Source organism: Seriola dumerili, unplaced genomic scaffold (genome assembly GCF_002260705.1).
Source record: "Seriola dumerili isolate Sdu_G_001 unplaced genomic scaffold, Sdu_1.0 BDQW01000330.1, whole genome shotgun sequence".
NCBI classification, from domain to species: domain Eukaryota; kingdom Metazoa; phylum Chordata; class Actinopteri; order Carangiformes; family Carangidae; genus Seriola; species Seriola dumerili.
The window spans coordinates 2,126,083-2,140,481 of NW_019174585.1; the positions used below are offsets into that span (position 1 = coordinate 2,126,083).

Genomic DNA, 14,399 nt, shown 5'->3' on the forward strand with positions numbered 1-14,399 from the left:
CCATTTCAAACCCCGGGCTATGCAGAACGTTGCTCTCAGTCATCAAACTGCCTTCAAGATCCTGTCTGCAATACTGAAACACCAAAGACCATTCAAGTAAGAAGATGAGAGATGTGTGAAATATGTGATTGATCAAAAGGATAACCTTTTATATGTACAGTATGAGATCAACAAAATCAATACACAAAGTTGGGTATATAAAGTGAATATACCGCAACATTACAGGAAATTAAATAGAAGACCAATCTGATTTGAACCAAAATAGGTCATTGCTTCCCGTCTATGTACACCATGCACATAAGTGCCACACCTTAAAATAAATGTGTTATTTTCCCTCTATGTGTTAGTACCTACTTTGGGTGTTATTAGGTTGCCATGTATAAAAGCTGGGCACAGTGTGTTTGTTCATTCAGTCTTACTTTAATGGGTCTTTCAATGTGCAGTGTTTATGTGAATAATGTTATGGCCTCTACAAACCTCTTGAGTCCAGCAGGGCTGTTATACTGCAAGCCAACCTGGAAGTTAACTCTGCCACGGTTCGTTGGCTGCAGCACCCACTATAACTTCGAAAGGGATTTTGAATGTTCCTTTGGATTGATGCTGAAAATAAGGTGTGTGTTAAACACAGGCTGACACCAGTTGAAATAGAAGTGAGTCCTGTTTCAGCACTCAAAGCAGAGCAATAGCACTATGCTAGGAAATCTTAATCTCATAAAATCTCATTTGGTCTATACTAGAACATAAAAATGAAATAAAAAAATCATAGGATTTAATAGCTATTATATAGTAATGTCAAGATTCTGTAAAACTTCAAACACTTGCATTATTAGGTTAAGCATCAAAATGGTTTGTTCAGAGGTTTCATTTATTGTGCAAAAATTTAACACTGATCTATTTTAAAGGAATAGTTCAACATTTGGGGAGTGGACATTTAGATAAGTGGATAGATACTAGATCTATGGTAAATATGAAACTAAAGCTACCAGCCAGTTAGCTAAGCTTAGCGCAAAGACTGGAAACCAAGCTCCAAGCTCCAAGCCATCAGCTGCCGGCTGTAGCCTCACATTCACAAATATTGGAGTGGTATTGCTCTTCTCCTGATCTATCAAGAAAGTGAATAAGTGTATTTCCCGAAATTTTGCTTTAAATATAAATCTTTTTTTCAAGCCATTTAACCCAATTCCATTAATTTTTCATTCACTTTTTTTTTTTTTTTTTTAAACACACACTACTATATTAAAAGCCAAACTGGGCAGAAATCCATGAGTCAATACTGTGTTGAGTGATTTGTAAACTCGGCAGTATAACATTATTTTGAAAACAATGTACAATATTGTATTACTGTACCTCCAAGTCTAACAGAAACTAAGAGCAAAGTGGCAGCTCTGATTACTCTCAGTTTTAAGTGCACTATGGACTTTGAAGAAATTTTAATTAAGGTGAGCTGTCAATTTGTGTGAGAAAAAGAAATTTTGCCTTTTCGTCATTTTCTTTGACCCCACTTACAATTCACGGTTTGCTTTTTATCTAAAAGTAACCTGAACAATTTTTCTCCTGCACCTTAATCTGAGGTCAGAAATGTTAGATTTTTGTTCAGTATCCATAGTTCAACACAGCATAATTTAATAACAAACACTATATTGTGTTTATGCATTATGCAGGAAATGCCTCTACTGTGCAAACAGCCAAAAAGTGGTTATGTGGTGTTACCACAGTAAAACCAGTGAGGTCTCATGAAGAAGATTTGACTAAGAGGTTGATATGCTATAAGGCAATCCCATCAATTTCAACCTATCCAAGAAACATTTGAAATCATGAAAGCATATGCTATCTTTGAAGTGATTCCATAAATTTTTCATGCCATTCNTGTGTTATTTTCCCTCTATGTGTTAGTACCTACTTTGGGTGTTATTAGGTTGCCATGTATAAAAGCTGGGCACAGTGTGTTTGTTCATTCAGTCTTACTTTAATGGGTCTTTCAATGTGCAGTGTTTATGTGAATAATGTTATGGCCTCTACAAACCTCTTGAGTCCAGCAGGGCTGTTATACTGCAAGCCAACCTGGAAGTTAACTCTGCCACGGTTCGTTGGCTGCAGCACCCACTATAACTTCGAAAGGGATTTTGAATGTTCCTTTGGATTGATGCTGAAAATAAGGTGTGTGTTAAACACAGGCTGACACCAGTTGAAATAGAAGTGAGTCCTGTTTCAGCACTCAAAGCAGAGCAATAGCACTATGCTAGGAAATCTTAATCTCATAAAATCTCATTTGGTCTATACTAGAACATAAAAATGAAATAAAAAAATCATAGGATTTAATAGCTATTATATAGTAATGTCAAGATTCTGTAAAACTTCAAACACTTGCATTATTAGGTTAAGCATCAAAATGGTTTGTTCAGAGGTTTCATTTATTGTGCAAAAATTTAACACTGATCTATTTTAAAGGAATAGTTCAACATTTGGGGAGTGGACATTTAGATAAGTGGATAGATACTAGATCTATGGTAAATATGAAACTAAAGCTACCAGCCAGTTAGCTAAGCTTAGCGCAAAGACTGGAAACCAAGCTCCAAGCTCCAAGCCATCAGCTGCCGGCTGTAGCCTCACATTCACAAATATTGGAGTGGTATTGCTCTTCTCCTGATCTATCAAGAAAGTGAATAAGTGTATTTCCCGAAATTTTGCTTTAAATATAAATCTTTTTTTCAAGCCATTTAACCCAATTCCATTAATTTTTCATTCCCTTTTTTTTTTTTTTTTTTAAACACACACTACTATATTAAAAGCCAAACTGGGCAGAAATCCATGAGTCAATACTGTGTTGAGTGATTTGTAAACTCGGCAGTATAACATTATTTTGAAAACAATGTACAATATTGTATTACTGTACCTCCAAGTCTAACAGAAACTAAGAGCAAAGTGGCAGCTCTGATTACTCTCAGTTTTAAGTGCACTATGGACTTTGAAGAAATTTTAATTAAGGTGAGCTGTCAATTTGTGTGAGAAAAAGAAATTTTGCCTTTTCGTCATTTTCTTTGACCCCACTTACAATTCACGGTTTGCTTTTTATCTAAAAGTAACCTGAACAATTTTTCTCCTGCACCTTAATCTGAGGTCAGAAATGTTAGATTTTTGTTCAGTATCCATAGTTCAACACAGCATAATTTAATAACAAACACTATATTGTGTTTATGCATTATGCAGGAAATGCCTCTACTGTGCAAACAGCCAAAAAGTGGTTATGTGGTGTTACCACAGTAAAACCAGTGAGGTCTCATGAAGAAGATTTGACTAAGAGGTTGATATGCTATAAGGCAATCCCATCAATTTCAACCTATCCAAGAAACATTTGAAATCATGAAAGCATATGCTATCTTTGAAGTGATTCCATAAATTTTTCATGCCATTCTTCATTACACCCTCTATCATGTGGTGAGAAGGGAGTTGGACCCAGAAAAAGTCTTTATAGTATTATTCTTTTGGATTTTGAAGCGATCGTGTTAGACTTTACACCAGTAAATGTCACTGAGAGGTAAGATCATAAGCATCAATTTATTTGAGTTGTATCTAAATCTCATGTGTCATGTATGTATTTTCATGCCCATAAGTGTGTATTTGAGTGTGTGAGGCTGGCAATTCTGGTTTGTTCAGATTCGTTGTTATGTATTTATTGCCTCCAAAATTGTTATTCTGTTTCACAAAACAACAGAGAATAGTAAGTAACTTCTCCAGCTTTAACTCTGATTTTGAACAAATTTAGAAACAGAACAAATAAAAGAAAAAAGAATAGCAGAAAGAAACAAAACATAATACAATTAAGAAAAAATCTGCCTCTTCACTAATAACATTCCAATAAAAGTAAAAAAAAGGGAATATGGTTGCCTATGAGAAAGAAAAAAGAAATAATTAGAATAAATTTAGTTAAAGAATAGAATATGGTCTAGTAGTTTGTCAGTCTGGGGTGGCAGGAAAAGTTCATTTATTCATAGATATATGTTTGTAGTGGAGTATAGAACAATAACTAAATAAATAGGTTAACTAAAAATAAAGACTGTGAAAAATGTTCCCCATCTTTTCCTTAAACTGTCAGAGGAGCCTTTTACTGTAGTATACATCTAATTATTACCATCTTAACAGAGTACAAAATGTCTCTAATTCAAGTATGACGTGTAGGTGGAGCAGAGGATTTCCACCTGACAAGACTCAGGCATCTATAGCTAAAGGAGTTACAAAGCTACAAAAGCAGTCTTTGGTATGATCTGTTATTACAGGCGTGTGGGTGACTCCAAATAAAGTGGTAATTGAAAATGGTTTGACAGGGTCTCAGATAATTTGTGAAACAGTACTGAATACTTGTGCAATTGTGTGGAGAAGGAGTATTTATATATATATATATATATATATATATATATATATATTATACACGCTGTTGCCCATAAAGTTGGAATGATTTTGTTTTCAGACACAATCCTCTTATTCCTATTTAAATGCATCAGTACTAAACTTTTTGACCAGGTGCAATGATTACATTATTTGTCCCAATTACCCAGGTGAAATAAAATAAATCACATTGTCACAATCATTTCATGGAAAGAGGTAAAAATATTTTATTCCAACTTTATGAGCAAGTGTATATACATATATATATGTGTGAATATATATATATATATATGAAACATGGCTATAGGCAGAGGCAGACTGGTGGGATGGAAAGTCTTCATATATTCTTCACAGTCTGACCTTAGTTAAGTGATAGCAGAGAAGAATCTTACATTTATCAGCCCATGCCCAGCAGAGATGGAGAAAGAGTCGTTAGCTGGTTGTAGAATCAGCAAATTAGGGTAAACATTCAGACCTGAAGAAAAGATGTTTGGGAAGACTTTAGACACTCCTCAACTGTATAAATACTACAAAAATGCAAAGGAGAAAAAGGAAAAGTACAACATTTTGGGAAATATGCTTATTCACTTTCTTGCCAAGCATTAGATAAGAAGCTTGACAACTCTCTTGTGTCTATAAGCCAAATAAGAAGTTACAGCCAGCAGCCGGCTAACTTAGCTTAGCACAAAGACTGGAAACAGATGGAAACAGCTAGCCTGTCTCTGTCCAAACTTAAGGTAACAAAATCCGCCTACCATCACCTCTAAAGCTCACTAATTATCACGTTATCCAGCACATGTTGCGTAGAATCACTATCCGTAGATTGTATTTCCAGTATGAGAGGAACATGGTCTGAAATCACAAGGTTTTTCTCTGTGTTTTTAGCATCTGGCACACAAAGAATTGGCCTCTTTCTTATCATAATATCTTGTGATGAGATGAGAATCAGTAAAAGAGCATCAGTCAAGACAAACAGAGCGCAACAATTGCAGCCTCCTGGTTTGAAATGTTCACATTTCACAGTGCAAAATGTCCTCATATCACTGTTTTGCTCACTTTTCACAGAGAAGACGCAGGAATGCAAATGCTGTGTGCTAATTAATTATACTGTAATGGCTCGGCTGTCCGTATGTATCCACCTGGCCCATTAACTTTCAATTCAGGGAGTGGATTTTTCACACCCTTTCTACAATTAAAAATGTCAGGACATATACTTCTCAATTCAGTCTGCTGACAATTCTTAAAATTGATTGTCCTCATTAAATTATTAAATTGCCTTTTTTTTTTTTTAAATAAATAAATAAAAAAATTGAAATGACCCCTGCAATTGCAAGTCAATACAGAGCCCTTTCACTAAGCTCATTTGATGATGCTGTGGGTTGAAATTAGTGAGTCTTCATCAATTCATTTCTTGTCCCTAATTTCTGTCTGAGCTCAGGCAGTGTTCATATGCATGTCACTTCTGCCTAATTCAATTCATCACAAGCTGAAAAGACAGAACTATCAAACTGGATGCTTTCTGCCAGATAGTTACATTTGAGTCACGGTTAATACACAAAAGAACAGTGACATGAAATATGTCAAGTGAAAAACAGCCCAACTGAAATCTAAATTTAGCCATTGCATGGTTTTGTCCTGCCCATCGTTCAGTGTGTGTCACCTTTTTCATGAAAGACAAGGACAACCTGATTGTGCAGGCGACCTTTGTAAGGTTATATGAGCTGTCATGTTAAGGGCTAGATCCAGAATAGCCACAACACAGTTCACTTATAAAATATCCACTTAAAACCACTATCTTGCAGTTTTACCTATTATTTGAAAACCTATTATCTGAAATAATACCAGTTTTAAAATCATATAAGATTCTTATAAGACACATAGATGTGATCACAAAGATTCCTATTACACATAGGAAGACAACTAAAACAATTGGCCTGATTTGCCATTTTACATAGCCTAAGTGAATGCATATAAGTCAATGCAAGCCACAATTGTAAATGATCAAAATCATCAAGTCAGATACACCATGTGAGGGTGAAAGGAGCCAAATCAACTTTTCAGCAAAGAAGAGGCTGTTGGTGAGTCTGCAGCATCATGGTCATTGTGTTCACAGTCTCACTCTGAGCTCACAGTCTACACACATGATCTAAATGTTTACATTCCCTGACCGCGTGTCAGCGTGTGTTTGTGGGCCGGGTCCAGCAAGTAGTACGAACAAAGAAATGCACAAAAATTCAATGAAGTTAAGGATGATGTCATTATGGGCCCATGGTTAAGATTAGCATTACGTCATTACCTCGGCATTGATCTAAAAAAAAAAGAGAAAAAGTTGCATCATCCTTAATTACTGCCCCACCTGGCGGTTACACTGAGTGACACAAATCAAACACACCTGCGACATTGCCTGGCCAACAGGTGCATGCTCGGTGTAGCTAAATGCTAACATGCTATCTGTCAGTGGAACCTCCACGTGCACGCAGAAACTTGTAGCTACATTTGAGGTGTGTACCACATTTTCTCCTGTTCAGTCCCTGCTGTGGCCGCAGAGCGGAGTTCAACTCAAAATGTTTGAAGGAGACGGAGACACAGTAGAGGCTGAGTGGACTGCTTGTGTTGTAGACTGAGAATGAACGAGCAGAGAAGTTGAACCAAGAGCAGATGTCCAGACAGGTGAGAACGGCAACTAATCACTGACTGTTGTAGCCACAGACCATAGACTGTATGCCAGATATATCGGACATGACTGAAACCGCGTACGCATTCATACGCTCAGTTTATTAGGAACACCCAGCTGAAACGAATGCAGTCTAATTTATCAGTCCTGCAATACCCTCATGACAGTCATGATGTTTACTTACTGTTTGAGAGGCCTTAACTTCATGATCATTTTGGAGGACGTAATTTGTTGTGCTGTTGAACTGTATTGCATTATACTCACATATGTTTTCATTATTTTGTCCATCCCATTTTTACCAGTTAGGTTAGGCTAAATATCAGAAACACCTCTCTGGATAATATCATAACGTCATGTACATAAATTATATGGACAATCACCCTTTTTATTTATTGACGATCATTTCTGCTTTCTTCTGGTTGTTATACTGAGGAAGGCAGTCTAAGCAAAGTGGTCAAATATATTCGTAATTTGTAAAATAGTTGTACTCACAGACTGCAAAGTCTCTTGTCTGTATAGAGATGGAATTTATCATTGTATTAAGCATTGCACTTTATCTTGTGGCCTAATGATGTATTTTAACTTGATAGCTCTATCATGTGACATCACCATTTCTGCTAAAAAGGTGGAACCAATGGATTTACAACAGCCCTTCATTTCAGTGTGGTATCACATTGTGGCAGCAGCTAAGTTCAGATATCTGTCACCACTGGGACAGAGAGTTATAGGGAGCATCTTTTAATTTTTTATTTATTTATTTTCTTTTTTATCCCCAGAAAGCCAAATTCATAACTGAATCTCACAATATTCGTATCATATCTGTATATTCAGATTTGACCCATTTCCAAGAAGGAGCAATATTTTATGGCACAAATTGCAGCTATCTGGCACCAAGGATTTTCAAGTAGCACTTGGCAATAAAATTATTGTGATATAATTAACTGTCTTGTTGCTTCAACTTTCACTTAGGAGCAAAAATCAGACTTTTAACCTGAAAGAAATAATGATTTGACATTTAACATGATAATTATCTATCAACCAACATGAAAATTTTGTCCTATTTTTAAAGTACATTAATTGCCTCCATGATACATATATCGCAGCCCCTGCTGCTGCTCCAACTGCAGCAGGTGTAGGTAAGCAGGTGAAACCTCTGCTTTAATGCTGCTGCTACAGATTTTTATTGAATTTCTCAAAAGTTGGCTGAATTACCCATGAATCAGAGGGTGTTTCCATCAGCTACTGTAAAGTGAACATATTCAAGAGAATGTTAGAGCATTACATTATTAACTGAGCTCCGGTAAATCTTCATGGTATTTCACAGCTGCTTCTCCTCGAAGATGGCATTTATTATTTTAATGAATGGGTTTGCCTCTTCCCAACCCATGCATTTTCTGTGGTGGTTAATATCAGCGGGTATATGGATATATATGATGATAATTTATGTTTTTAAAATGTTACCTATGTGATCTTACTCTACCTGTAACATGAACCAGGAAGCTAGCAAGCTAATGGCAACATGGCTGTGTTGTAGGAATGTTTGCCTGAGCTTTTAGTTGAATGACAAATTTCCAAATTTCTAGAAAAGACCTCCCAGAATCTTGGAGCTCTTCATTATATGTGCCTGTGGAGCTAGGTCTTTTGTACAAGTTATTTTACCTTTTCAGAGTGAAGCTTAATTGGCATAAACATCATGCAGCATCTTATTTTCTGCAACTGTTTAGCCAACAGCCCCAGCACTTGGAGTGCTATGAGTCATTTTTCTTTAGTATTTATTGTTTAGAATAAAAGACCACCACAAGTAGAACACAAACACACACTTCAACCCTTAATTGTCTTTGTTATGCTTGTGCATGAGTAGTTATCAGTGCCTAGAGGCTGACAATATGACTGGCATGGCTATGCAAGCACAGACTTCTTGTTCATAAATTTTATGATTAATACAGACTGTGTTGTAATCTGGGAAAGCATCCTGGCATGAAGGATGAGGATTATATATTTTTCATCCCCGAAACTAATTGAAAAGACCCATGATGGTGCTGTTATCACTCATGTCCCCAGCTGAGTTATGGCCAGGGTGAGATATGAATGACAGAAAAAAGGGAGTCTTAATGAACAGCATGTGACTATTGAATAGGCAGGTGCTGGATTGAAGACCTGGACATGTTTTAATAAAGATATCTCATATTAGTCAGTATTCAGCCATTCAGATTAAGTGATAATACTTGCAGTATTCTGTAGTCACCTTTTGTAATGGTTGAATTTGCAGGCAAAGTCATCGTTTTGATACATGAAATATAATTCAAGTTCAGTTACATGTGCAGCACAGAGAAATATATCCAGTTCATTTAAAAAAAAAAAAAGACCTAAATCCATGTTGGGAAAAACAATTTTGCATTCATTATACATCTAAATATAGCATCGGGAATATAGAGGTTCAAGTATAATTATTTGGTTACCATGACATTTCTTAAATATACCTTGATAACAAGATACAGTGGCAATATTTTATATATCATGATCATTTTACACTTGTAGATGAACATGACCAGCACCGGATTCCCACCTGCAATCACTGCCCATTGTGTTTGTTGGATCGACCAGGTCTGCACTGTCAGGAACTGGACCCAGGTCTCTGCAGCTGTAAGCAGGTAAGGGTTTGGCCCCATCACCAGTTACACACCCATCAGAAGTATATATTAGAGTTTCTTGGAGCCGGAACAGGTCCTTGTGTACACCTACTTTAATTACACTGAGCGAGGTCCAGCATCTTAAAAACACAGCACTTTCCAACCTTTCTTTGCTTGTAACCCCATAAAGGAGTAGTTTCTGATTTTGGGAGAGCCAGTAGCCAGTTAGCTTGGATTAGTATAAAGACTGGAAACAAGGGGAAATGAATAGCTTGGCTTTGTCCAAGGGTAAACTGTACAAAAACTAAATTGTGAAAAAAGTGACTTTGCTTTTGGTACAGATCAAACAAAAGGGATATGAGTTTAATTAGAGAGCTTTAGAGGTGTTTGTTAACTTTGGACAGAGCCAGGTTAGCTGTTTCCCATTGTTTCCAATCTTGGAGCTAGGCTAAGTCAACTAGCCCCTGGCAGACATGGTAGTATAGATCTTGTCATCATCTTCTCATCATCAAACTCTTGGCAAGAAAGTGAAATAAGTATTTTTTTCCAAAATGTCAAATTACTCCTTTTCAAAATGAAGCAATACAATATCTACTTGTGACCCCTATACACCTTGTGACCTCTTGTTCATGTTGGTTGGGGTTTTTTTTTTTGTTTATTTATTCATTCATTTTGGTTGCATTTGAAAGAATTTTCAAGTTTTAAAGAGGTGAATCCAATATTTCACAAGAAAAGACAAAACTAGAGGGAAGTCAGAAGAAATAAACATAATTTTGTGTAACATATACTTATTCACTTTTATCCCTGTGATTGTCTTGTTACCATTTAGATTTATCTTGAGACCTAACCCCCAGGTTGAATGAGGCAGCGTATTGCGTCCCATGTTACTCTGCTCACCCAGCTCAGCCTGAGTTGTAAAGTCATTTTCGATGTCTTTGAGTAGAGTATAGGGATGAAAGATACTTTTGAGAGCTTTTGTAGTGTGTCTGGGGAGGAATATAAAACATTTCTGAATAATAATGTGGGAATTTGACTAATAGTTTTGCAAAGTGTAGTGTAGCATTTTGGATATTCTGTGAAGCTGACGTTACATAGACCCACTTAGGCTTGAATCTCTCAATTGCTGACGAGATCATTGATACTCATGTAGTTATAGTGACTTATACACAGCAGTATTAAAAGGCAGATTCTGAGGTAGACTTTAAGTAATTGGCATATCAGTCATCCATGAAGCAACACAGATGAATAGAGGCTTCAGCAGAGAATAAAATGGCTGTGGTGGTTTCATCACTATTTCTCGCAGTGACCTGTTATCTCACACAAAGGAAATATAAAGCGAAATGTGTCCCTAGCTGAACATTCATTGATGGCGTGTGAGCTGTAGTGATGGATTTTATTAAGTTCCTCTGAAGAGGGGCGAGCATATTTAATTCAGTTCTATTTTCTCACTTAGTGTAGATTAGAATAGGTGAGCTCATTTTCAATTCATCAGATTCAGAGGTAGAGGCATAAACCTTTTATAGGCCAATTGTTGGGTAATAATATCAGAAACAGAGATTTTGTTTCAATCAGAAAATAAGGAAGATGACAAGTGCTGGAGATGTGACTTAAAGCATGAAAAAATTTTAAAAGCAGGTGCAACTTGTGAGTTAAAATTTTTTAAGTCAGCCTAGCGGCATGGATTTTTGGATATATGGCAGTATTGTTTGGTTCACTTTGGTCCAGCAGCAACTTTTAGATGATCACGATGAAATTTTGTACAAATAAATATCCATAGTACAGTGGAAGAATCATGATGACTTTGGTGATCCCCTGACATTTCTAATAGGTGATATGAGTAAAAAGCCTCTTGGATAGATTGCTGTGAGGTTTGGTACAGACATTCATGTCTCCCTCAGGATGAATTGAACATGACTGTTCATCTAGTGCCATTGCTCTTAATTTGGGGAACACTGTGGCTCAGGAGGTCCACCAATCAGAAGGTTGGAGGTTCGATCCCCGGCTCCTCCAGTCTGCGTGTCAAAGTGTCTTTGGGCAACAACCACAAATTGCCTCTAATGACTGTTCCATCAGTGCATAAGTGTGTGTGTGTGTGTATGGTGGAAGTGCTGTTAATGTGGCTTTGAGTGGTCGATAAGACGAGAAAAGAGCTATATAAGTGCAGTCCATTTACCATTTACCTAGCCAGCATGCTACATGTTTTCCACAATTAAATCAAATAATAACACATCATGTGTAATTTTACACTCATCTCCCTGTAATTGAACAGAACTTATTTGATAGTTTTGGAAACGGTGGCTAGAAGTTCAAATAAAAATCTGTGGTTTTGAATAACGGTCAGTTTCTCACACTCATTTGTGTTAGCCACCAAGATAAAGCAGCACTTCTCTGACAGAACAATTCATACAGAACATATTGGGACACAACCAGTCATGGACTAGAGATGCGCTTTAATAAAACAGCATGGTGGAGGAGTCTATCTCTGTGCTTCACCAGTACTATAAATCTTGTAATGCATTTGATCAAGCCTAGCTGTGTCAAATCTACTGGATTGAATAATTGTACAAAGGCCCATCATACATTGTCAAAGTAGGTCCTTAAAGGACACAGTTTGTACAGTAGAAGTCAGTTCATGTCCGGCAGCTGCATCCACTACTTTATCGTGTCTTTAAAAGCTGCCATCCAGCTGGAAGACATCAAACCAAAGGTCAGGTCGGGGATGAGTAAAGCAGTATCTGGAGGACATTAAGAGGATGAGAGCAGGGTAGAAAAGGTGCAGAGGCCAGTGTGGCTCACCATGTTAATGCAGATGACCCCCCCCCCCCCCCCTTATGTTTGCTCAAGAGTATTATACATACTATTTTTCTCAAGGACATGTTTTCAGAAATATGTTACAAAATATATTACTTGTGAATAAAGGAAAAACAAGTGTTTAGGAGGTTACTGTTCTGAGACTAAAATATGCAATTTTGAGCAATAAATCAAGCAATCTTTTTTTTTTTTTTCCCCCCAAAGGTTTATGGATAGTTTAGGGTTGGTAGCATGTTTCAAAGCAGAATTTCATATGACAAAGACTCTTGTACTCTTGTGCAGTACTTTTGTACTGTAGTTACACTTGATAAGTTGTGCTGCAACAATTGCTTTCCCTCTAAAACTCAATGAAAACATTCATGTTCACACAGATGAACAAACCAGTTTTATTGTCTAAAGTTAAACCTTAAAACACTAAGAGAAAAAATACCTCTATATATTGTAAAAATGGGAAAGTTTTTTCCCATTCTTTACCTTTCTTTGAAGTTAAACCCCAACTATTATGTTTTGTATTTTGTATTTATTTAATAGAATTAAATAAATATTTATATTTGCACATTTTAATAAGTTTAATAACATTTGAGTTAAAGAGCTTGTTAATATTTTGAACTCAGGTTCGTTCAGCTAATTGCAGATCTATTGCATCATAATTTTAAATGAGTTGATTTTAGAAAGTGTGTCCATGTCACATTACATGTGACTGTGTGTGTTGTGGGGTAGAAAGCGAGAGTATGAGTAAGAGTAAGAGAATATGTTGTAATTCATGTCGTCATTATAGCATTATGATGTCAAGGACACTAGGGCGTTATGACCAAACTAACTACTACTAACTACTATGGTTTGGGAATACTGAAAATATAAACCCTAACGTTGACATGCTTAGTGTGTGCTCAAACACTGGAGCATTATACATGATGTTATTATGATAGGCCTATTTATTTCACTGACATGACAAACATTATGAGGCCAACATACCAGGAGAGTCCACGTTGCTAATGAAGTATTTTGATAATTAGGGTCACTGTGTAAACACAAGCCGTCATTCTCCCCTGGTTGTGATTTGAATAATTCATTGTGCAAACTAGTTAATGAAACCAATTCCATCGCCTCACCATAGTGTATCCCATTTCAAATGTGGCCACTTTTAATTTACATTGATTTGCTGTCTGGTTCATTGCACTCTGAGTGATGAGAAGGTGGCATTGTTCTTTTGATATTATTAGCGTGGGTTGTCATGATCCAGTTCTTCTTTACAGAAGCCTTACAAAACTCACTCTGCACCATGGATATTCACTTTTACATATCAGCATGAGCCCATTCATGTGTGGAGGCTACCCACAGTAAACAGAATGAAATGGCAACAGTCACACAGCTCCATAGTGTCTATCCTCTGTTCTTGAACACTGTTACAATAAGAGCGCTGTCTGGAGCACTGACTCATTCACTACATTTTGCTGCTCTTACTTTGGGATGTTTACTGGTATGAATCCTCTATGCTTACAGTATGTGTCACTTGCCTCTTTGCAGTGCACTACAGGCCTAATGACACACAAGACTGCTGGGGCTGTGCCTATGGAGAGACAACAGTTGTACTATGACCATTATTTTAGTACTAGTGTCTCTGTTTGGAGCTTTACTGCAAGAACAGCACTGCTTGAGTGTGGCAGCAGCTCTTCCTCTCACCACTCTGTCATTGTTTGGCTATGTGTCTAAACATTTTCTAAGTGTGTGGGTACAGCAGCTGAGCTGCTGCAGTGTCAAGAAATGAAGGTCATTTTTTGTAAATGGTCTCACTTTCATGGACTGTCTTTCACACTGTCCTCTTGCATTAGCTAATGCTATAAATGTATGTTCATAATGAACTAGGCATGATTTAACTTAGGACATGCCTCCTCGAGTTA

At 36.8% G+C, this 14,399-nt stretch overlaps 1 protein-coding gene across 1 annotated transcript in view; it reads left to right on the forward strand.

Annotated features, from left to right (window-relative positions):
- The first annotated feature begins 9,601 nt into the window (after positions 1-9,601).
- The window catches only part of LOC111232286 (cell adhesion molecule 1-like), a 158,448-nt gene continuing 153,650 nt past the window's right edge, over positions 9,602-14,399 (forward strand). Inside the window, exon 1 of the mRNA XM_022759726.1 lies at positions 9,602-9,708. Coding sequence (XP_022615447.1) covers positions 9,602-9,708 — 107 coding nt within the window. The remainder of the gene's footprint in view (positions 9,709-14,399) is intronic.